General features: G+C 37.5%; 1 protein-coding gene across 1 annotated transcript; it reads left to right on the top strand.

The window, feature by feature from the left end:
- Positions 1-926: 926 nt before the first annotated feature.
- Positions 927-1,520, top strand: LOC145126750 (uncharacterized). Its single transcript, XM_079062055.1, has one exon. The coding sequence runs from the start codon at positions 927-929 to the stop codon at positions 1,518-1,520; it is 594 nt and encodes a 197-aa protein (XP_078918181.1).
- Positions 1,521-24,833: the final 23,313 nt, after the last annotated feature.

The following is a 24,833-nucleotide window of genomic DNA, read 5'->3' as shown; positions in this document are numbered from 1 at the left end:
ATTCAAAAGTCATCCCTGACTTACTCTGCGGTAGTCCAATCTTCTATACCGCAGACCCCAGTCCACTGCACAACCACTCTTCAGCCTTTCTTGCATGAACTGTCAATCAATAATTTTGAATTTGGACAATGTTCTCAAAGTCATGAAATGTCTAATTATGATGAGTCAAGTCCTCTAATTTTACATCAAAATTCCAAAAACCTCAGTTGAATGTCACTGATGTAGTCTCACCAAAAGTTCAAGCAAAAATGGCTTTACAAAAGGAGATCAGATCTCGACGTGAAAAGAAGGAAGATGATTACAAGAACAAAATTTTCAAAAATACAGTCAAATCTTCAAACAAAAAGAACTTCGAAAAACCAGTCACTGCAAAAAACTTTTCAAAAACTTTGTAATTGATGGATCATTTCAAAAGGATCAATCAGTGTCAAAATCTTTTAATTCAAATATTCCTGCAAAATTTCAAAAGAAAGTCATGTCATTTCAAAATTTCAAAATCTTTTAATCCAAAGTGGAAGGGTATTTTACCAACTCCTGAACTTCAAAATCACATCAGTTAGTAATCAGGTCAAAACCTAAGACTAGTTCACGTGACAAAACTTTTTCAAGTCCCAAGGGCACTGCAACCCAATATCGCCCAATGACCGGTCACAAGACCTCAACCACAGCTTCCGGACCGTTGACAAAATACGATGTCTGGATAAACGAGAAAAATCTCTCCTTTGGATTTTACCCACTATAAACATCACGTCCAATCAAATCTCGTAAAACCCCAAAAGTTATGAAACACCCTGGACTAGGTTCAAATTCTGAAAAGCAATATGTTTCTAAGTCTCATGTGCATGCATCCATTAAGAAAATTTCTCATGTAACCCTGGGCTCCAAATTTGTTTGGGTGCCCAAACTAACGCTCTGATTTGTAGGCAATGTGCAAGGAGTCACGAGAAGAAGAATGGTTAATCGATAGTGCCTACTCCTTGCACATGATGGGAAGGTTAGAATACCTTCAAGATTTCAGGCCAATCAGCAGTGGTGGACATGTCACTTTTGGAAACAATGCAAATGGAATAATTAGGGGTTATGGAGTATTAACTACGGGGAGCTTCTCAATTCAAAGAGTTGCTTACGTAGAGGGTCTTAAGCATAACTTGATCAATGTAGGCCAACTATGTAAAGCTAATCATCGAGTTGAATTTGATAGTGAATATCACTACATAATGACAAATGATAGAAACACATGCTTGATCAAATCCAATGCTGAAGGGACAATGTACCCTTTGGATGTCGCCTTGATCATTGGCAAACTGCACTTGTGTTTTCTGTCAAAGGCAGTGTCTGAAGTGAGTTGGTTGTGGCACTGCAAACTTTCTCGCCTCAACTTCAGATACATCAACAACCTAGTCACCGAAGAGTTAGTCCGTGGACTACCAATCTTGAAGTACAACAATGATACGTTATACCTAGCCTGTGAGTGTGGAAAACAAACAAAGGGTAGTCATCCTCTGATTGTTGATTCTTAAATCGTTGAACCATTAGAGCTACTTCACATTGATCTTTGCAGACCATCCACCATAGCCAGCGTTCATCACAAGAAATACATTCTGGTCATAGTAGACGAATTTACTTACTTTACTTGGGTCTTCTTCGTGAGACTCAAATCAGACACATCGCAGATCTTGATCAACTTCATCAAGGAAAAATAGCTCCAAATCAAGCTACTGGTCAGAAGGATAAGAAGTGACAACGGGACTGAATTCACTAATCAACTCTTAAATAGCTTTTTGGTTTCAAAGGGCATCAATTACAACTTCTCGACACCCTACATACCACAACAAAATGGAGTAGTAGAGCGAAGAAATCGCACATTGGTCGAAGCAGCTAGATCAATGTTGAACTTCGCCAACCTTCCTCTTTACTTCCAGGTAGAAGTAGTGGCGACTGCATGCTTTGTTCAAAATAGAAGCATTATTTGCAAACGCCTCAACAAGACTCCGTATGAAGGTCTCAACAACAGCAAACCCAATGTCCGCTTCTTTAATATTTTTGGCTGTAGATGTTTTGTGATCAACAACAAACATCATCTTAACAAATTTGCACCGAAGTCTGATGAAGGCATCTTTCAGGGTTATTTTACCAACGAGTTTGCTTACAGGGTTCATGTACGGCACACCAGACTAGTGGTCGAAAGTTTTGATGTTAAGTTTGATGACTATTACGTCTGTAGCTCTACCCCATCCACCTATACAAATTACATTATGGAAAGTGATATCCTCATATCCTCGGGTACTTTGAACATAGTTGAAGTGAACTATGATGATCTCTTCGATCCCGCAGAGACAACTCACCTTTCAGAAATCTTGGTGTCTCCGGTAGCACAACAACAACATGCAATAGTATATGGACATATCTTGTCTGAAGGAGCATCATTCAATACTTCCACCTCTTTGGTTGAGGGGGAAATACCAGTTCCTTTGAAAGTAATAACCGCGGAGGTTCCAGTACTTGAGGACAACGCTCCAGTGCCCAACCGCATACCGACCACTCAATCAACCGTCTCTGAAGACTTTGAAGAAGAAATTGAAAACATTGATACTCGAAGTGACTCGAGGATTGTTCATCACTATTAAATTCAGGAGGAACCAATGTCACTTGTCCAGAGGGAACCATCCACGGTTCAGGGGGAACTCTCGTCATCAACTCAGGGGAAACTTCCTTTACCTACCGCAAACCCCATTTCAACAAACCAAGACTCATCTTTCGGTTGTTCTCAAATCGAGAGGGAACTACCTTCTCCTAGCGCAGAGTCCTCAGGCACAGAGGACATTCCCTTAACCATAGTCGCAGACGATCAACAATCCCGACTACATGTTTGGATGAGAGATCACCCTCCGGGTCAAATCATCGACAACCCATCCTCAGGTATCCAAACTCGATCCTCTAGTGATTTAACTAACCATTGTCACTATGCAACATTTATGTCTTCGGTCGAGCACAAAACCACAAAAGAAGCACTTATGGAGCCCGATTCGATCATTGCAATGCAAGAGGAACTCCCAGCATTTAAAAGAAATAAAGTTTGGAAATTGGTACCGGATCCAAAAGGTCACACAATCGTCGATACAAGATGGGTGTATAAGAACAAGCTAGATGAATCCGGTGCGGTGGTAAGGAACAAAGCTCGATTAGTCGCCAGGGGTATAGTCAACTTGAGGGCGTTGACTACGATGAAACATATGCCCCTGTAGCAAGAATGGAAGCAATACACATTTTCTTAGAGGAAGTTTACCTACACACAAAAACATCAAAGTTCATCAAATGGATGTGAAAAGTGCCTTTCTGAATGGAGAACTGAAAGAGGAAGTTTACCTATAACAACCTCTAGGCTTTGAAAGTCTAGAACTTCCAAATCACTGCTACAAGCTGGAGAAAGCAGTATACGGTCTTAAGCAGGCACCTAGAGTGTGGTATGAAACTCTCTCTGAGTTTCTTGTCACCTCAGGATACAAAAGAGGTGTGATTGATCCCACGTTATTTAGAGGAGCAAATGATAATCACTTGCTGCTTGTTTAAATATATGTGGATGATATCATTTTCGGCTCAACAGATCAGGGTATGGTGAATGATTTTGCAAAGCTCATGACAAGCAAGTTTCAAATGAGCATGAATAGAGATCAACTTCTTTTTAGGACTTCAGGTTAAACAGGTTCCTCAAGGGATATATATTCATCAATAAAAGTATACCACTGAGTTGTTGAAGAAATTTTCGATGGACAATTGCTCCTCAGCTAAGGTCCTGATGGCCTTTGGGTATAAGATCTCAGCTGACCCTACCGGAGAGTCAGTTGACCATAAAACCTATTGATGAATGCTAGCATCGTTGATGTACCTCACTGCCAGCCGACCGGATATTGTATTTGCAATGAGTTTGTGTACTCAGTACCAAGCTGACCGTAAAGTATCTCACTTAACCGCAGTCACGAAAATTCTCAGATATTTAAAGGGAAGTAAAGTAATGGACCTTTGGTACCCTGCGGGCAATGACTTCAGTCTTCAAGCGTTCACAGATGCAGATCATGCTGGGTGCAGATTAGATCGTAAAAGCACTTTGGGTGGATGCAACTGTGTTTCTTTTTCTACCACAGAGGCAGAATATGTTGCTGCAGCCAACTGTTGTTCCCAAGTCCTTGGATGAAGACTCGACTTATGGACTACGGTTACAGGATGCCGTGGGTGCCCATTTATTGTGATCCAAAGAGTGTAATAGCGATTTCTCATAATCATATTCATCACTTGAAGACGAAGCACATTGAACTACGGTACCACTTCATCAAAGACCACATCCTCAAAGGTAACATCAAACTCATTTTTGTGCCCACTCACGAAAAAATATCTGATGTTTTTACTAAGGCACTCGATGTTACAAAGCTAAATGGATTTTTGGAGATGCTAGGAATGATGAACCCAGGCCCGCAATTCTTTTTGAATTAATAAGTATCGCATACCACTTCAGGTCTCCAAGGGTGAAGGAACTGCTTCTTTTCTTTTCAAAAATAAAAAACTCTTGAAGCAGTTTCTTCACTGTGGTTTTAGAATAATATATTCTTCATATTCTTTTCAGTATATCATGTTTACTAAAATCGCATGTCATCAATATATTCTTTGGGTCTTTTATTTATTTTATTTCTAACCTTCATGATCAAGTTTGTTTCCAGCTACTGCTACCGCAGTCACTTTGCATTCTACCGCAGTTGCATTGAATGAACCTGCAGTCATAACTTCATAAACACCTTAAATGATATTGTGTGCTACTTAATGGACTTTAATGAAAACATTCTTCAAAAATTCATTTTGTCGCACATAATATTTAAATCCTTTTCAAAATGACTTTCCTCAGTCAGGTTCCATTTTCGGATAAAAAATAAATGAATCATATTTCCATAAACGAAATCTTTTTCCTTAACCAGTCATGTCACACAGCCATTTAAAGTCTATTCCGTTTCCACTTCCCTATTTTTCACAACGGATAAACCACCCTCACCCCACGTTCAGTCGGCGTGTGATCATGGTACTACAAACACCATTAATTCCTGCAAGGAATTTTAGAGAAATCTTTGTAGATCATCCGTCGTACAATGAAGCTATCAAGCTAATGATCAAGTTTCTCCCATCTCATCCATTGTTTCATGCTTTTGATTCATTCACATAGATTGTTCCTTTGTCTGTGTCGTTCAAATGTACGTTTTCGTCGTTTCGTCCTAGCCACAATCTGCAAGAAGTTCATCTTAATCTTGTAGGTGATTCTGTGGTGGTGTTATCGAAAGAAAAGTTTCTCAATGCAATCAATCTCAGAGTTCTTCCAACAATGAAGTTTTACTCCCCTAGCACAAACGATGTGTTCTCTACCCTTTATCAAATGGGGTACCAAAAGAATCTCAGAGGTGTTGGTGAATTCAAAAAGAACCAATTACCAGCTGTCTGGCAATTCGTGTGCCATTTCGTCATTAGGTGTCTCTCAGGAAGGACTGGTGGTACTGATAACATGGGAATCAAGCTCCTGGAGATCATCTAGAGTATTTACACTAGCAATGCAGTCAATTCTGGCCAAATATTTTGGGATGATTTCCTACAATACATCCCCAAAGATACTCCGAAAGAGGGTGTGACAGAGCTTACTTTTGCTCGATTTTGGTCACTTTGCATTTTCGATCTTCACAAGGAGGCCAAGCTGAGTATGGGCAATGACACCAATCTATTCTCAGCCTGCGATCTAAAAAGGTACACTGCTTCCAAGGATCAAACCATTTTTGGTCCTATTCCTAACATTCCCATGTATATCTTAGAGTTCATTGGACTCATTACAGTAGAGGTGGCTGACCATATCATGGCTACGAGTGATATTGCCCCATATCACTCTTGCATACCAAGATACTCAATTGAAACCCAAAAGAGTCAAATCTCTTGTTTTCCAAAGGAAAACTCCCAAGAACGTTGTGAAAAAGGGAGTTGTTCCCTCTCAGAAACGAAAAGCCAAGACCGCAGAATCTTCTGCTGCAGTTCATCAATCTCCTTCCAAGGCTTTTGACCCTCCGGTGAATGTCATTGATGACAGTCACACGAAGCCTTCGGTATCAAGATATGTTTTTAGGAGAAAGAAACTCGAGTTAACCCCCGTTCATGACCTTATGCGAACCACGACACATACCAAAGTCTCTCAACAGACTCCGGTAGTCATTCGAGTCACTGCAGACTCACCCTCTAAAACCCAAACTCACCACTCAAATAGAGAGAGTGTATCTGTTTCATCTCACAATGGAGACATACCCCCAGTTGGATCCCAAGTGGATCCAATTGTGACGAGTCACCCTAAGTTCTCCAGGGCATCAAGGTTGCACGTATTTGATCGCGAGGAATTGAAATCCATCTTGTTTCGTGTCACACAATCACTCGATACACCAGTTGCACTGCAGGGCACTTCTTTCTTATCCTTTGCCAGAACTGAGCCGAGGCCATACTTGACTTTAGGTCAAGGAGACCAAGGAAGCTCAGGACATCCTATTCCATCGAAATTACGATCATGTGGTCTAGGCATGGGGAGCACAAATGTGCAAGGAACCACGAACCCGAGGGACACCTCAGTGAGACAAGGATTTGACGGCTACACATCTGATGATTCTTGGACTCGATACCGTCCAAGTACCGAGTCGGGAATTAGAAAATTTGAGGCATTCAAGAGGGCAGTGCAATCACGAAAAGCTCAACAAGTGCAACAACAACAACAACAACAACAGAAAGAGGAAGCCATTCAGACTGTGGCAAAATATTGGGCTGATTCCATCACCAACGCCAAAACAGTTCATGATATCTTGGCAATCCAGCAATGGATGACTGTAATGGAAGACATGGTTCAACAAGTTCACATTATGGAGGATGTTTCTGGTCCTTCAAAGCCCCCTCTAAATGAAGAAGATCACGATTCGAACGAAGATGGAACCACAATTGAAATAAGCTCAACTGCTATGTTCGGTATGGATGACGACAATTTTGAGGATGTTCAACAGCCCCTTCCCTCAGATGACTTCATAATGGTGCTAGATGACGAAGAATCGAGTGGATCTCAACACTCCACCTCCAAACCAAAGAAAAGAAGAAGAAAAAGATATCAGTGCCTAGAAAAGAATTCATTAGTCTGCAAAACAAAATCGATCAAATCATAGATGCAGTCTCTACCAATCAACCGCAGAACACTGAATTTGTAACCCCGCAGTTACTCCTTGAACGAGTTGAACAATTGGAAACTGGGGAGAGATTGTCCGCAGAGTAGATGATTCTGAGAGTTCAAATGGGTATAAGAGAACTTGATAATAGAAGAACCGCAGATGACAAGGAGTTCATCTCAGCCGCTGAAAAACTCATCCAGGTGGTAACTGAACTGAAGATTGACTTCAATCAAACTCTTGAAAACAAGCAAGTCATTGCAAGCAACTTGTTGAAGAGACCCACACCGCATATGAATCAGGACTTTTGGTTCTACAAAAAACAATCAATGGGTTACGGCGATCACTCACTGCAAATGCGAGTGTTGATGAAATTCTCTACCTTAAAAAAGAGATTTATCAACTACTCTTCAACAGGAGGTTGCTTCCTCAAAAGGGGGAAGTGAAAGAAAACCAAGAAGAGATCAAGAACAAGATCCTTCACAGTCTAAGACTCCTTTGGTTCATCAACATCAAACTCCTCCATAAGTTCAACTTCCTCCTACCGAACAACACAACAAACCACCAACTCCACGGTCTTCACCGAAAAAGTCTCCACAAAAATCCACTTCTCTCCACACAACAAACTCCCCTGCATTTAAAAGACTTGGTACCTGAAATGTCATCTGAACACTCCAATGATTCTCCGGCCGCGACTCAAAGAAAACGTGACTGGAGGGCAACAAAGTTTGGAGAACATATTTAGAGAGCTCATGGGTTCGATACGATGATGGATGAATCCTTTGTCAACTCTTGGGTAAACCCTACCCGCAGGCTATTGGATGATGATTACAGGCCAATCCTTACTTATGTTGAACCTCCATCAGACGGCTACTGGGACATTCCTATCTCCCCAAACTCCATGTTCTTTCCTGTCTTTCAATCTTTTCATTCAAGTCTTCCAGATGAAAAGATACTTCCAATGGAATTTGAGTGTCTAAACCTCTTCCATGCCAACCACGGTTCCGAGTTCAAGAAAATCTGGTCAAATGATAGACCAGGTGGAGTTAAAAATTACAAAGTGATAAAATTCATGAAGGATGAGTTCTTTCAATACACTCTGACTAGAAGAGGAGTTGAATATGTCCGAACCCAAGCAGACTTTGTGAATATGAATCCTGAGGAAATATTCTTAATAGATCGGGTATTCCAGTTCAAGGCTGAAAAGCATTCAAAGATGAAAGTTGCTTATGAAAGAGCTTGTGACTTCCTCAATGCATTGATATGCGATTTTGGAAAGATTGATGCATAAATTCATCCAGTTCTTGCCAAGAAATTTGATTTCCCTGAATTCGAGCCTATACCAACATTCATTAACGGATTCCAAGAGATGTCACTTGGAGAAACAAACTACCCAGAGCTAAGAGTTGTTTACAAAAGGGCTCAAGATGGTCCCAAATATTTCATTCCTGTGGACGCAATCCATCGACTCACCAAGAAGCAACTAGACACCACATTGGCTTCAGTCCAAAGATCAAAGCATACTACGGATAAAGTCAAGTTTGAAATCTCAAGAAGAATCCAATGGTTGTTCGAAGTTAGAAAATTTTGGTGGATTCTTATTCGGTTCCTCAAGTTGCAAAAATGAAGAAGATAGCTAATAGGTCACTTTGGGGGAAATTGTTGATACAAAAAGTGACCCTCTTTAGCTAAAGGAACCACAGCCTGACGTGTTGGTGATACCATAGAAGAAGTTGACTACTGAAGTTGGAGAAAACATTTTGTGATCCGCAACTGCAACTACTACCGCATGGATGAATGATGAATGAAGACTTTCAAGTTACTTTACTGACTTAGCATGTTTTCTTAGCTTTCTCCAGTGAACCTTGCATGGTCACTGAATTCAGTATGATATTATTTGTTTATTTGAAATGTAACTTTTCGAGACTCTAGAAATAGAGGATCCTATTTCATGTAACAAGAACACTTTCATGATCTTTGTAAACTATTATCGAAATACAAAGATCATTCATCTCTATTCTATCTTAAATGATATTCAAGTTCCTCTTCACTTTAAGTTGATCACATTTATTAACTTTGCATGCAATCCTTGTTATGAATCAACTTGGTGTCTACTTGATATAACTTGTTGTCACTTATATTTCCATAATCTAACATTTCTAACTTATTATTGTTGAGCTAACAAGATCATTGAGATTAACTTATTTTGGAACTTATTATCTTGTACTAACGTTTGTTCAAGTGTTCCTCAATGTTTTTCTCTCAACATGCATCATGATCATTAGTTGTGCATCCATGGTTCAGCGACGCATCAAAAACACATAAATACTCCGGAGTACTTCATTTCACACTAGAGTGGTGTACCTTCTACCAAGGTGACCCACCTTGTGCCCAAAGTGGGACATCTTCCTTAATCATGGCACATCTAGCTTCAAGGTGGCACATTGATGCAGCGTACTAAACAAACAGAAATAAACAAGAGTGAACCTGTTGATTCTAAAAGAATAACCAGGTCAATCTCTTCAAAATCGCGTTGATTCTACGAATACCGTGTGATTGGCTTCAAAATATGGGTTAATATGCACCAAATATTGGGAGAAAATGAAAGCTCATAAAATTGATGATCGACCATCCAAATAACATCAAAAACAATTAAATAAGAAGCAGAAATTAAAACGGAACCCTAAAAGTCCATGGGCCAAATACAAACCCAAAAACAAAACCCAAAAATTGAGGAAAAATAACAAAATTGTTCATAACTCCATTTAGAAAGTGATTTCTAGACTCAAAAAATAGGTAAGTCCCCTTTGGGGACTTATCAAGACGTGTTATTTGCTCCAAGCTTCGAGTTCACTGTGTAGAGTCGAAATGTCTTGTAATATGTCGAAGTCTGTGTATTTGTCCATTTCATATGTTTTCTATGTATTTGCTAAGGCATATTTTAACGAAGCGTAATGTCAAGCCTTAGTATTTTTGTACTTTCAGCCTCCTATAAATAGGAGCTGAACATAGAGTTGATAGTAGAGTTTTTCCATTTTTATTATCATTTTGTACTCGTGTTCATTGAAAGTAATATGAGCTGAACCAGATATTATTTACTTCGTGTGTTCATATTACATCGTTTTACTCTGATTTGATTCTTATACTCGATTAAACACTTCTACAATTGGTATCATAGCAGGAATCAATACTGTGAAGATCAGATTTTAATTAAATCTCTAGTTTTTGAGTCATGATTTTGTCTCAAAAGTTTCGGCACTGTTAGATTCTGAAAATCATCTCTGATCTACATTTTTGATTTGATTCTGCGTTTGAATTGTGTAATCGAGTAATCAATTTTGAGTTTCTGATCAACTCATACATCCAATTAAAAATTTCTTCAAGTTTTTCTGAAAAATCTCATCCGTACGTTAATGGCGAATTTTAACATGAACATGATGACTTCATTTTCTCATCTGTTAGGATCTTCTACGAAGATTCCTATGTTGATTTCAGAGTACTATGATCAGTGGGCTGATCGAATGGAGGATTACTTGAACAGATTTGACGAGGAACTCTGGAGCTGCATTACAGGAATCGTTCAACATCCACCAAATGTTCAAAATATTGGATCATATGGATCAACAGCTGCAGTTACCGATCAATCCACCAGGCTGAAGAACAACGAAAAGTGTTGTTTGAGAGAATTGCGAGGTTCCTTGCCACCTGTTGTTTACAATTACATCCGTGGTTGTAAAACTGCAAAGGAAGTTTGGAACACTCTTAAGGAAAAGTATTAGGGAAGCGAGAAAACGGAGATAAATTCTGTTAAGCAATGTCTTGTGGAGCTGAAGGAGTTTAGACAAAAAGAGAATGAAACGATTGAAGTTTACTATGATCGTCTTAATGAACTGATCTATAGATGCAATCGTTATGGGATCACAAGGTCATCAATGGAGTTGAATATCACTTTTGTGATGGGACTTCGTAAGGAATGGATGAGTGTTAGTATGATGGTGAAGAATCAACAAAGCTTCGATACTTCTTGTCTGAATGATTTGTATAATCAGTTGAAAACTCACGAAAGTGAAGTGAATGAGATGGCTGAAGATTCGAAACTTAGCTTGGGAGGTCCTTTAGCTCTTGTTTCGAAAATGTCTGAGAAAGAAGCAGTTGAGAAAGTTGATTCTGATGAAGAAGGATTTCTAATGAATTCTGATGATGAAGCGATTGCATTTTACTCGTACAACCGAGTTAAAAAGTTCTTTAAGAAACCATTCAATCCCAAGGTGAAGCAAGGTGATGCTAAAGCAAGGTTCGTGAATAAGTATGTGGGTGAGGAGAAGAAGAAATTCGAGAAGAATGATGTGAAGGCAACTCAAGCCAAAAGCGAGAAGAAACTCAAGGGAGATTCTAGCATTGACTGTCATTACTGCAACAGAGCAAATCATTTGGCTAATTATTGTATGCTTCGTAAGAAAGAAGAGAAAAAGAATAGGGTCAAGGATGAAGCCTATTATGTTGAAAGATTGGAAGAAGTTCGAGCAAAGACGAAGGGGTTGTCTTTGGTTACACAAGGCGAAGGTGAGGAGGATGACACGTATCAGATCTGGTCTTCAGGATCTGATGATGAAGAGATGCGTAATCCGACGCATGGTGCTATGTTCGCACAAAATGAAGAGGATAAGGACGAAGTGGTGACTGGTCGTTGTTGCATGACCAAATCAGGAGACAAATCACCGATGACAACCAAGGTACGTGCTATTCTTCAGTCTTTTAACCTTCCTTTACAAGCTTATGATTCTGAAATAATTACATTTGATGATACTGTTGCTTACTTTGATATAATTGTGGTGTCTGCTAGTAGTGAAGCTAAGAAACTAAACATCCAGTTGCTAGAGACCCAGAAATTGCTAGATTCGAAACAAAGCAGAGTAGGGTATTTGGCATTGCAATTGAATAATGTGAATAAAGATAGGGAATGTCTAGATAAGGATGCTCGAATGTTACTTGCTCAGAGAAACATTTACTGTAATTCAGCAAAAAGATTGTATGCTAAATTGACTTCATTGCATCATTCATCTGAAATAAGCAAAGAACAACACAGGAAGTTATTGCCTTTTCTTGTTTTCGAAAGAGAGAAAGTTGATAGTTTGTCCTATGATTGTGAGAAAACCATAGCAGAATTCGATAAAGTGCCTGATAATCGATTTGCTTATGGTATTGTTAAAATAGATGAATATTTGAATGTTGATGAACTTGTTGAAATAGTGAATGAAACTTTGACCAAAAATGAACAAATCAAAATTTTAAAAAGAACTGAGAATTCGAAACTTGACTCTCAATCTAATTTTGCTGATATCGATGATAATTCTGATAGTTTTAGCGAAATCAGTGAAATTGAGGAGGAGGAAAGTGTCGATTGTTCTCTGTTATCAGTCATTAATGTCACATCTAAGTCAAAAGGTAAAGAAATATGTGATGATTCGATGGTTGAGGATAACACTGATAGACCCTCTACTTCGAATGTTTGTGACTTTGATCATGTGAATGTAAAAGACAGTCAAACTGATAGTAGTGATGATGAGAATGAAGAAGAAATGTCGAACAATTCTGAAACGGAAAAGAATGTTTCGAATGAAACATCCATTCCCCGAGTTGTTGTTGATCAAGTGTTTGGAGACACTGAAAATTTCGATAAAGTCTTATCTGAAAAAGGTGCTCATTATTTGGAAACAAATACTGTTGTGTATCTAAATTTTAAGTGTACAGATGATGTTGTATTTCCAAATCAACTTTTTGTAACTACTGGAAATGTTGAAAACAGCAAACCGGAGTTCAACAAAATGGTCGAAGAAGATAACAAGAAAACATCAGACGAAGGATTCTTTTCAAACCAAAGCACTGTCGAAAATAATCTAACAAAGAATTCATGTGTTCTTCAATGACAAAAACCACAACGAAAATGGGATGAAAAACAAGAAAATACAAAAGAGATTTTGAAACAAGAATCTAATGAAACAAATGAGAATGTGAAACTTAATTCACAAGAATTTAAGGATCTTGTTGAAAAATTTTCGAATGAAAAAGGAATTTCGAAAAGACAGGCATGAAAGAAATTTTTTTGGCAAGTAGTGTTAAATGAAAAGCAATAAAAAATACCAACCAAGAAAATGTCTGAAAAAGGTGTATCAAAATCAGTACAAACAAAGTTTTCAACTCGTTCGAATAAAAAGGAAAATCCCGCTCCACCAACTTCGTCTGATTCTCAAAATGATTCAACGAAGTTTTCAAAACCAACATCTTCAAAGAATTTTCAAATAAATGTGCAACAAAAGAATTTTCATCCAAAAGGCCAACAAAAATTTTCAACTTCAAATTCATCTTTCCAAAACCAACAAATGATCAAAACATATTTTCTTCAATTAGAACAAATCGAAATTTTACTAATGATCGTCAGTTTGAGAATGTTCGAAATTTGACAATGTTCGAAAGTTTGAGAATGTTCGAAAATTTGACAATGTTCGAAAATTTGAGAATGTTCGAAAATTTGAGAATGTTCGAAAATTTGACAATGTCCGTAAATTTGAGAATGTTCGAAAATTTGAAAACGTTTGAAAGTTTGCAAACAATCAAACATTTGTGAATGATAAATCCAAATCATCTGCAAAGTTTATTCCACAAAAACCAAATTTTCCAAATCCATCTGCACACGAAGCCACTAAAGTTTCGTATACAAAAGGATCAACTGGGGTGGAAACAATCAATCATTGGCTTGAGGAAAAAGGGAAAAAGTATCAATCGGGAAAGTTTTCTCAACATCAAATCAAGCAAGCTTATGAACAATAGTTGAATGATACTACATTTGGAAGTTCATCTTCGAAAGAATCAAATACTCCAGTTCAAAAATGGCAACAAATCTCAAAGGAAAAACACGCTGAGAAGCATGAGAAGAAAGTCAGTGAAAGTCCAAAACTATCGAAAAATTATGTTTCGATATCTTTAACTGATGATGTCGACTTAATTGATACTTTCAAAACCAAAGTTCGAAATTGGGCTTTAGGTTCTAAATTTCATTCACTTTTTCAGACTAACGACCAAGGACCCAAACAGCCTTGGGTACCTAAATTCTTTTAATAATTGCAGGTACTGTGTGATGAGCAATATGATGATAAATGGTACATTGATAGTGGTTGCTCACGTCACATGTCTTGAAGAAAGGAGAATTTGAGAGATGTTAGAAGTTTGGAAAATGCTGGTGTTGTGAAGTTCGGGAACAATCACAAATGTCAAGTAAAAGGATACGGGAAAGTAACGAATGGACAGTTTACTGTAAATCTTGTTGCTTATGTCGAAGGTCTTCAACATAATTTGATAAGTGTTTCACAACTTGTTGTGGGCACTGGCAATCAAGTTGTGTTTAATGAAGAAGGAAGTATCATTTCCAATGTTGATACTAACGAAGTTTTGCTGAAATTAAAAAGATATGGGGATATGTTCACTCTCAACATCAAACCAATTGTTAGGAAACCATCAGTTTGTTTATTCTCAAAAGCTTCATCTGATGTTAGCTGGTTGTGGCATCGACGTTTATCTCATTTAAATTTTCGAAATCTGAATAAGTTGGTAGTAGAAGATCTTGTTCGAGGATTACATGTTCTAAAGTTTGACAATGATACTTTATGTGCAGCTTGCGAACAAGGAAAACATCGGAAAGGGCATCCAATTGTCATAGATTAGAAAATTGTTGAACCGTTGGAACTTCTTCATATTGACCTTTGTGGACCATCAACTGTTGAAACTCTCAACAAGAAACGGTACATTTTGGTTATTGTTGATGATTTTTCACGATTCACTTGGGTGTATTTTCTCAGGTTAAAATATGAAGTCGCTCAAACAATGATCGAATTTATCAAGAAAATTGAGACGAGCCTAAAGAAGAAAGTTAGAAAAATCAAAAGTGATAATGGTTCTGAGTTTAAAAACAATGTGCTTGATTCGATCTTAACTGAGAAAGGAATTTTGCATAATTTCCCATCACCATATACACCACAACAAAATGGTGTGGTTGAAAGGAGGAATAGGTCTCTTTGTGAAGTAGCAAGAACAATGTTGACATATGCGAATCTTCCTCAATATCTGTGGGCAGAAGTAGTTTCGACAACATGTTTTACTTAGAATCGATCCTTTATTCATCGTTGTTTTAATATAACTCCGTATGAAAAAGAAATAACCGAAAACCTAATGTCAAATTCTTGCATGTTTTTGGTTGCAGGTGTTTTATCATGAATCTCAAAGATAATCTTTCGAAATTTCAAGCTAAGGCTGATGAAGGAATATTTTTGTGATACTCAAATAACTCGGTTGCATACAGAGTCTTAAATAAATGAACACGAAAAGTTGAAGAGGCGTTCAATCTTACTTTTGATGATTACTATGTGAAACAAGTTGAAAAATGTTTTGAACAAAAACCAATTCTTAATGAATCAAATGAGGAGTCTGAAAGTTATAATTCATATGATTTTGATTATGATTTAATTTTTGGTGTTCCAGATAGGGCTGCAAATGCTGAAGTAAATGCTGCTGATAATCAAACTCCTGAATCTTCGAAACATACTGATGATTCGACAATCACATCAGATATAACTGTCAATGGCGAAAGTATGCTAGATGCACAACTTCAGGGGGGGCACTTGCATATTACTTCAAATGTTGAGGGGGAGCATCCTTTCGAGGGGGAGAATAGCAGAGTGAATGAAAGTTTCGAGGGGGAGCATCAGGATGACAATTATGTTGAGGGGGAGCATAATGATACTGAAACCATAAACCTTGATGAAAACGATGAATTTCATGAACTAAATGATAATAATTCTGTTGCAGGATCCGAAAATGAAGAAATGTACGAAGATGCACCATTAGATTTTGAGCCAGCATATCAACCTTTGGACAAATGGACAAGAAATCATCCAAAAGAACAAGTCATTGGGAATCCACAAGATGGTGTTTTTACTAGAGCTCAAATTCGTGCAAAGAATGAGGTACTGAATACTCATCAAGAATTTTGCATATTTAATGTTTTTATTTCGAAAATAGAACCAAAGTCAGTGAAAATTGCAATGGAACACTCTGACTGGGTTGTTGTTATGCAATCTGAACTTGCTGAATTTGATCGAAACAAGGTTTGGAGACTAATCCCTAAACCAAAAGATGTTTCGATAGTCGGATTAAAATTGATTTTCAAAAATAAAACAGACAAAGATGGTAATATTGTTCGAAATAAATCTAGACTTGTAGTAAAAGCTATTCGCAACAAGAAGGAATAGACTGTGAAGAAACCTTCGCCCCTGTCGCAAGACTCGAGGCAGTTCGAATATTTTTGGCCTATGCAACTCATAAAGACTTTGATTTTTATCAAATGGATGTCAAATGTGCATTTTTGAATGGAGAACTTGAAGAGACAGTTTATGTGGAACAACCTCCAGGTTTGGTAAATGAAGAATATCCTGATCATGTTTACATTTTAGATAAAGCAGTATATGGGTTAAAATAAGCACCAAGAGCCTGGTATGCAACTCTTACCAATTTCTTTAAACAATCGAAATTTAAACAAGGATCAGTTGACCCCACATTATTTTGAAAGAAAGTTGGGAATCATCTAATGCTTGTTTAAATTTATGTCGATGATATTATTTTTGGCTCTTCTGACCCTGCTTTGTCTAGTGAATTTGAAAGTTTGATGAAAAGGCAGTTTGAAATGAGCATGATGGGTAAAATCAATAATTTTCTTGGTTTAAACATTCTTCAAAGCAGAGAAGGAATTTTCATCAATCAAGAAAAATATACCAGGAATTTGCTCGAAAAATTTGGAATGACAAATAGCACGAAGTTAAGCGTACCAATGGCAGTTGGAACAAGGCTAACTCCTTCGTTAGACAAACCTGCTGTTGATCTTACTTTATACAGGAGTATGATATGTTCATTGCTTTATCTTACAGCAAGTCGACCTGATATCATGTTTTATGTATGTAATTGTGATAGGTATCAAGCAAATCCAAGAGAACCGCACTTAACTGCTGTGAAAAATATTTTTTGTTATCTCAAGGGAACAATTTCGTTAGGATTGTGGTATCCTTCGAAATCAGGATTTTTCATTCAAGCTTTTTCAGATTCGGATCTGGGAGGATGTACTCTTGATACAAAAAGTACAATTGGAGGATGTCAGTTATTGGATGGGAAGCTTGTAAGTTGGCAATCGAAAAAGCAAACATATGTTGCAATTTCAACTGCTGAAGCTGAGTATGTTGCAGCTGTTGCTTGTACTTCGCAAGTCATATGGATTCAGAGTCAATTGCGTGACTGTGCAATTAATATGAAAAAGATTCCATTGTATTGTGATTCACAAAGTGCTATACGCATTTGTCATAATCCAGTATAACATTCGAAAACCAAACATATTGCACTTCGTTATCATTTCATTAAAGATCATGTGGAAGATGGTAACATTGAAGTTCATTTTGTAAAAAAACTGATCAGCTTGCTGATATTTTTACAAAACCATTTGACGAAAAATCATTTGTTAGAATTTTGCAATGTTTGGGGATGATTGAAGCAAACTCTGTTCCAGGACTAATTTTGAAAGAATGACAAAGAAGTGTTATGCAAATGTGACGATTCAGAAGCAATAATGATTCATTCAGAGGCTGATAGTATTAACCATTCAGAGGTTACTGTTCACGTTCAGCGCTTCGATACGCTTCGTTTTCGACATTTGGGAAAGAAAAGTTTCGTTAGTTTGGTATATTCTTACGTTTTTCGTTTGTTCTTTAGTTTTGAAAAATTGGAAAAACCAAAAATATTTTCGTTAATTTGTATTCTTTTCGAAAAAAAAAATCCTAAAAAGATTTTCTTTTGTTATTTGTTTTAATTTTCGAAAAACTCAAAAACACAAAAATATTTTCTTTCTTTTCAAAAATATAAAATACCAAAAAGATTTTCTTTTGTTATTTGTTTTTCTTTTCGAAAAATATAAAATCCAAAAAAATTTTTGTTCTTTTGTACTTTCTCTTTTCTTTCTTAATGTAGAATCAAGGAAGTTTTACAAGGGTCATGCTTGCGTTTCTAGGGTAAGGTAAATTTTCGAAACTTTGTACTAGTTAGAATGTCCCTAGGAGCATGCTGCAGCAGGTCGACCCAAGCCTCCATTGACTCAATGTGTGATTTCGAAAGCCTTAATGGAATTTTTCATTACGAAAATTTCTTCCCAATCAGGCTTGCATTCACATTAGTCTACTGAGCTACCTAACTTTTCTCAAAGGAGGTACAATTGAATTCGTGAAACAACCTTTTGCATCTCAAACTTCTAACACATTTCACACACAATGACATATGTCCAAGAGGTCATTGATCAAACCAATCGTGACTTAGACATATTAAAACTATGTGTTTATGATCTTGACTCATGAGACCGTGATGAAAGTGAAACCCAATTTTCTAAATTTTTAAGGAATTGATGGGGAACTATGTTCCAGATTTTCACGAAACATTTGTTTCAGTACCAAATTTTTGATGCTCCAAATCATATTCTTTCGTTATGAGTGGTCTTGATCAAATGTTCGTAACCCACGACATTTGTTACCCAACAGGATCCAGCTGAAAATAATTTTTCTTTGAATATGATTTTCGTGGGAGTATCAATTGTTTCAACTTGTCACTTTCAAATTAATCCAAACCATACTTGTCACTTACGACACTAGTCACACAAGTAATTTCTGTTACAATTACTCACCTTATGTTTAGGCTGATATGTAACGAAAATTTTAAGCCACCCACGAAGCCTTGAAAAAGAAGCCCTTCGATACTTCTTTATAAGTATTCGATTGTAATTCACGGGAAACCACACAAGCTGTTGATTATCTCTCTTGATAATTAACGAAGTAACCTTTGCCCGAGGTTTAACTGCCTTTGTATCGAAATTTTATTTTTCGACATCACAGATCCAAAATTTTTGTTAGTTTTCTTCTTCTCTCATTCTATTGGCACACTACACTCACGAGATCCTTGAGGTTCTGAGTATTATCAACTCAGGTTGATGATTTCGACAGTCTGGCATATGACTTCGTCTCTAATCCCAAAGACGAAAGAGCCTAACCTCCATGCCGAAGGTTTTCGATCTTATCCACTTGGTACTCACAAACAGTTTGATGTGACGGTTTGGCAACATGGCCCGACTTTCAAGGAACTTTATCTGACATGGCGCGTTTAATGGCTAGTGGTGCGACTTTCAAGGACAGGCGTGGCTTACTCTTTCAAGAAAATGTTTGGAATTCAATTGGGGTTACATATAAAAGGAAGTTATTATCTCTTTTTATAATTACGCGTTCAAATTCATAGACGGTCAAAAAGCCCTAAATTTCTCTGTTATTCAAGAATTTCTCAAAACCCTAATCAATGGCGGCTGATCCAACCACCACTACTGAAGAAGTTGTATCGCAACCCATCATGAAGATCCAAAGCACTAATTATCAGGTCGAGGGTGATGTCTCACTGTACCCTGAGGAGTTGAAGATGTTGGTTGTTGCTCTTCAACATTCAGGTCTCGCAACTGCAATGTTCAATGCATTTGATGTTCCGCTGTCATGGTTATCAATTGATGGTTCCACTGCTTCTTACAGCAAAGCCACTGATGTAATCACATTCAATCTGGTGAATGAAAAGCGAATTCGGCTCACGAAGAAGTTGTTTACTTAAATATTGGTGATTCCAAATTCACCTCCATTCTTTAAACCTACTAATGATCAAGTTATGTTCATGTTTAACGACATGGGTCATCAGCCACCACTCGTCAAGATCAGTGATTTCAAGAAGTCTGGTCTTCCTTGCATATGGAATTTTTTGTTCGGGATATACCTTCGTTGCTTAACTGGGCGAAGTGTAGGGCTTGACAAGGGGAGAATGGAAGTCTATGCTATGGTAGCAGGGTTGTACTATGATCTCAATGTTGATTATGCTACTCAGATTTGGAAAGAGTTTATAAAAAGCTTGGAAAACATGAATGTAGTAAAAGGAATTTCGTGTGCACGTTACTGGAGTTTGGTTCTTCAGTATGTATATGAGAAAGAAGGCATTCCAATTCCTGCTGATGAGGATAAGGCAAAATTCGTGAAGTATCATTTTCCAAAGACTGTTACAGATGATGCAGAAGTATTTCCAAATGTTGCTCGAATTCCTGATGGAATGTTGAAGAAAGTTGATCCGACAAATTCAGTATTGGTGGCATACTTGCAACATGTTAATCCTTCAGTCGAAACTGGGATTTTGCTGAAAATAAGTGATGAAGGATCATCCAAGAAAGTTAAGAAATCGAAGAAGGGAGCTGATGATGTTGTTCACGAAAGTCCCAAGAAACAAGCTAAGACTAAGTCTCCTAAGAAGATTACAAAAGAAACTGAGAAGCCTAAGGAGAAGGTTATTGATGAATCTTCGAAGGAATTGATCCCTTCGAAATCTGGTGTGTTCAAAAGGGTGAGGAAATTATCTTATACAAAACGAACTTCATCAGAAGATCAATCTCCTACTATTCGCAAACCTCAGCTTAGCAGAAAAGGAGTGAAAGTTCGTGAGATTCCTGCACCAGTTTCACCATCCTCAAAGAAGCAAAGAGCTGAGGATGTGGTGAAGCACATCAACAAGAAGACGAAGAAACAAAAGCTGGTGATTCAAGATGAGTCATCAGATAGTGAGATTGTCCCAGACACACCTTTGGGTTCGAATTCACCAAAAATCTCCCAACCCCTAATCCTTGAAAATGTTTCGTTGCCAACAATAACAGTTCCACTCGAAATTGTTGTACCCAAATCAGTTCCTGAGAAGGTTCCAATTTATCCCATTGTTGCAAACGTATCTGATACGGGTGCACATGTTGATGAGAGTTTTGATCCATCGTTTCAATGTATTCCTACATCATCTTCTTCTGATCCTGTTTCAAGTACTTTTGTTTACTTCCACCTTTTATTCAACACATTTCCACTACCACTACTTCACCAACTTTTGATTAACTATTATAACAACCCTTCACTACACTTTTCCCATCACAATCCACCGATCCACCAAAACCAAATGCCGATGATGAAACAAATTTAGGAGGTTTCGGAGGAACATTTGCTAATTTGGAATTTGATTCCGAAGAGGAGAACATACCTGATCATATGCTGATGTCGGGGAAGCAGTTCAAGATTCTCAATCACAAACTCAATTCTATTCTTCAATCACAAGCTGATTCCGGAGCAAAGAATTCAGTGTCAGGGATAGAAGTTGATGTGATGCTCAAGGCTATGGAGCTTCGAATGCAGAAACAATTGGATGTTATGGATAAAAATAACGAATTGAGGGTCAAAGCTCAGACTGATTCGTTTAATTCTGCACTTAAAGATCTTCGTTTAACAGCAAAAGAACGACATGTTCTTTTTGTTAAAGATGTCAAGACGGTACGAGAAGATGTCAATTGCAAACGTGAGGAGCTGAAGGTTGAAGTCTCCAAAGAGCTGAATGAGCTGAAATCCAATTATTTGATAGTTAAGTTGAATGTTGACACTATAGCGGTTGCAGTCAGAACAATTGTTGAATGGTATCAGTCGTCAAATCCAAAGTTTGAGGACAAGGCTACAGCAGATGCTCAAAATTTCGACAAGATGGGTGTTTTGCTTGGTGAACTGAAAGAGTTAGTGTCGAAACCGGCTCCAACTTCATTCTTAACTCCTTAGGTTTTAACTCAGAAGTTACATGGTTTGGATCAAGCTACTCAGAAGGCTGTTGCTCCAATTACGAATTTTGCCAATATGTTGCCAACTGGTGCCCATCCTGTTGTCACAGGGGTGCAAGGGGGAGAAAAGAAAAATCAAGAAGGCAAATCTTCAAAAATAACAAAAGGGGTTGATAAGTCGAAAAAGATTGAGAAGACTGTAACTGCTGGTGAATCAACGAAAGTTATATCTACTCAAGTGCCAATACCTTTAGTATCAAATGTAAATACAACAGAAGCCGTCAAGACAACAACAAGACCCATTCATAAGGGAATTGTAATTGGTCGAACAACTGAAGGAGGGAGTTCAAGTTCTTCGAAGCCAAAGGTTTCTGATGCTGTAAAAGATAAAGGGAAAGTGATTGTGGTTGAAAAATCAAAGGAAGAGAAGAAGGCCAAAATTGAAGCTGAAATGGAGAAACAAAGGCAATTACAGAGCATACTAAGACTTCGTGAAAGTGATCCACCTGGTATGGATAAGGGAGATCCAAAGAGCTTGTACATCTATGAGAATATTGAAGCAAGAGTTGCTTTCAATCACATGTATGCGTTTGAGAAAAAGCCTAAGAAAAGCTATTCTATCACTAACACTGATATGAATCAGCTTGATTTTCCAGTGAATGAAATGATGTTTATCATGGCTCAGTACAAGATAGTTGAGAAGTTCGACAACGAGGATGATTATATTAGTATGAAACTTAGGTTTCATGCGGTTGTTGGAAAAGAACCAGAAGAAATATGGTCTTTAGTGAAGATCAAGAAGGTTGTCAGTATAACAAAGGATGTAATGTTCGAGAATAAGATACAGAATTTTCGGTATCATGTTGTAAGAGCGAACAATCAAGTGTGTGATTTCTCGGTTGCTGATTTTCCTCTAATGAACTTGAATGACCTGATTAAAGTTGCATTAATTTTGAAAGACATGGAGGCTTCGCAACTTCAAGGGACTGACAAAGATGTATTGAGATTTTTATTCCAGTCTTCAGAGATAGAAAGATATACTACTTCGCAATATACGAACTTCATTGTTCGTATGAATAATTGCAAGAAGAACAATGATGAAGATAAAGTGGAGTTAAGGAAGATAATGACATGGTACTCGGAGATACGAAGGATGATGCATTTTGCTGCACAGATTCTCACGAATTGAGAAGTTCGACATGATTACAAAGGGGGAGATTGTAGAGTCGAAATGTATTGTAATATGTCGAAGTCTGTGTATTTGTCCATTTCGTATGTTTTCTATGTATTTGCTAAGGCATATTTTAACGAAGCGCAATGTCTAGCCTTAGTATTTTTTGTAATTTCAGCCTCCTATAAATAGGAGCTGAACATAGAGTTGATAGTAGAGTTTTCCCATTTTTACTATCATTTTGTACTCGTGTTCATTGAAAGTAATATGAGCTGAACCAGATATTATTTACTTCGTGTGTTCATATTACATCGTTTTACTGTGATTTGATTCTTATACTCGATTAAACACTTCTACACACTGGTTGTAGGCCCAAAACGGAGATCCGTAGCCAATGTTATGACCATTTTCGTGAAGCCCCTTTAGTCACACGATCGTGGACCTCTAGAAATGCAAGGGCCCGATCCTCCACACTAGGGCCTGCATCACACATCCTCCTTTAAAAGCGGCATATCTCCTTCTCATGTGGCGCACCTTGCTACCCAATGGTGCACCATTCTACTTAATGGCATACGATGCCTCCTAAGTTGCGCATATATGCCTAGAGTAGTGCATCTTGAGCATGGATGACACATCTATGCAACAAGGTGCTCCATTTCACTCCCAAGTTCTCCTTACCATTCTCAGGTGCTCCATTAATTTCTCAGGTTCACCACACCCTTCTCAGATGCTGCATTCTCCCTTAATGATGATCCATTACTTTTGCACATGATCCGTTCCTTTGTTACATGATCCATTCCCCTGTCACATGATCCGTTCCTTTGCCACATGCTCCATAAACTCCAAGTGCTCTATTAAACTCAAATGCTCCATGCGAATGCTCCAAATGCACAACTAACATTTAACAATATCTAAAAATAAAACCAACTTACTTAAATATATCCATAAAAAAACAATTTATTTGCAACTAATATATAATAACGTGTTTGTCTGAACTTGATTTGGTCCCATCTTTCGGAGTTCTATCTGCTATTAATTGAAGCTTTAACACATTTCCGATTTCTTTTTTAATTTTATAGGTGCCTTTGGCTCTTTTTTTTCTAAGTTATCTACTGGGTTTTTTATAGCAAATACAAGATTCAAATTACACTTTTATACCATAAAAATGAAAAAAGAAATTATTATAAATTTTTGTAATTCGATTTGACGTTTATCGGGAGCAATTCTGAAACCGCTTATAAATGGAATACAACATCTTCATCCGTAAAACCCACTTTTTTTAACAACATCCATGCAAATTCGTATTTGGACTAATACAAGTTATTAAACAATGTCAGACACAAAAGTATACTAATGAATATTTATTCTGGAGTTTCAATCCGGAACATTATTCCGGAATTGATCATTGTGGTCAGGACTAAGTTCTTCATATTTCAGACATACACCACCATTCCAGATTCCCAACAAAACTAATTTCTGGACTAAAAACCTGGTCCTAAACACACTATAAGATATTTACATGGGTCTCATATGTGTAAAAAAACATCTAAAATATAGATATTTCATACTCGTATTTCATATTCCGGAGTTGCTATACGTATTCCAGAATACATATAGTAGTGTGTAAACACAAATACAGGTAACTTAAAGAGTAGAACTAACTTAGTTTAACAAATCCATGCTCAAAAATATGTTTGAAATGAGACTAGAA

This window comes from Lactuca virosa, chromosome 7, assembly GCF_052849685.1.
Source record: "Lactuca virosa cultivar CGN04683 chromosome 7, Lactuca_virosa_CGN04683_v6, whole genome shotgun sequence".
NCBI lineage: Eukaryota > Viridiplantae > Streptophyta > Magnoliopsida > Asterales > Asteraceae > Lactuca > Lactuca virosa.
This window is presented reverse-complemented; position numbering and strand designations above follow the sequence as displayed.

Coding starts and splice junctions, on each gene's coding strand:
- LOC145126750 (XM_079062055.1), top strand. CDS start 927: ATGTGCAAGGAGTCACGAGAAGAAGAATGGTTAATCGATAGTGCCTAC.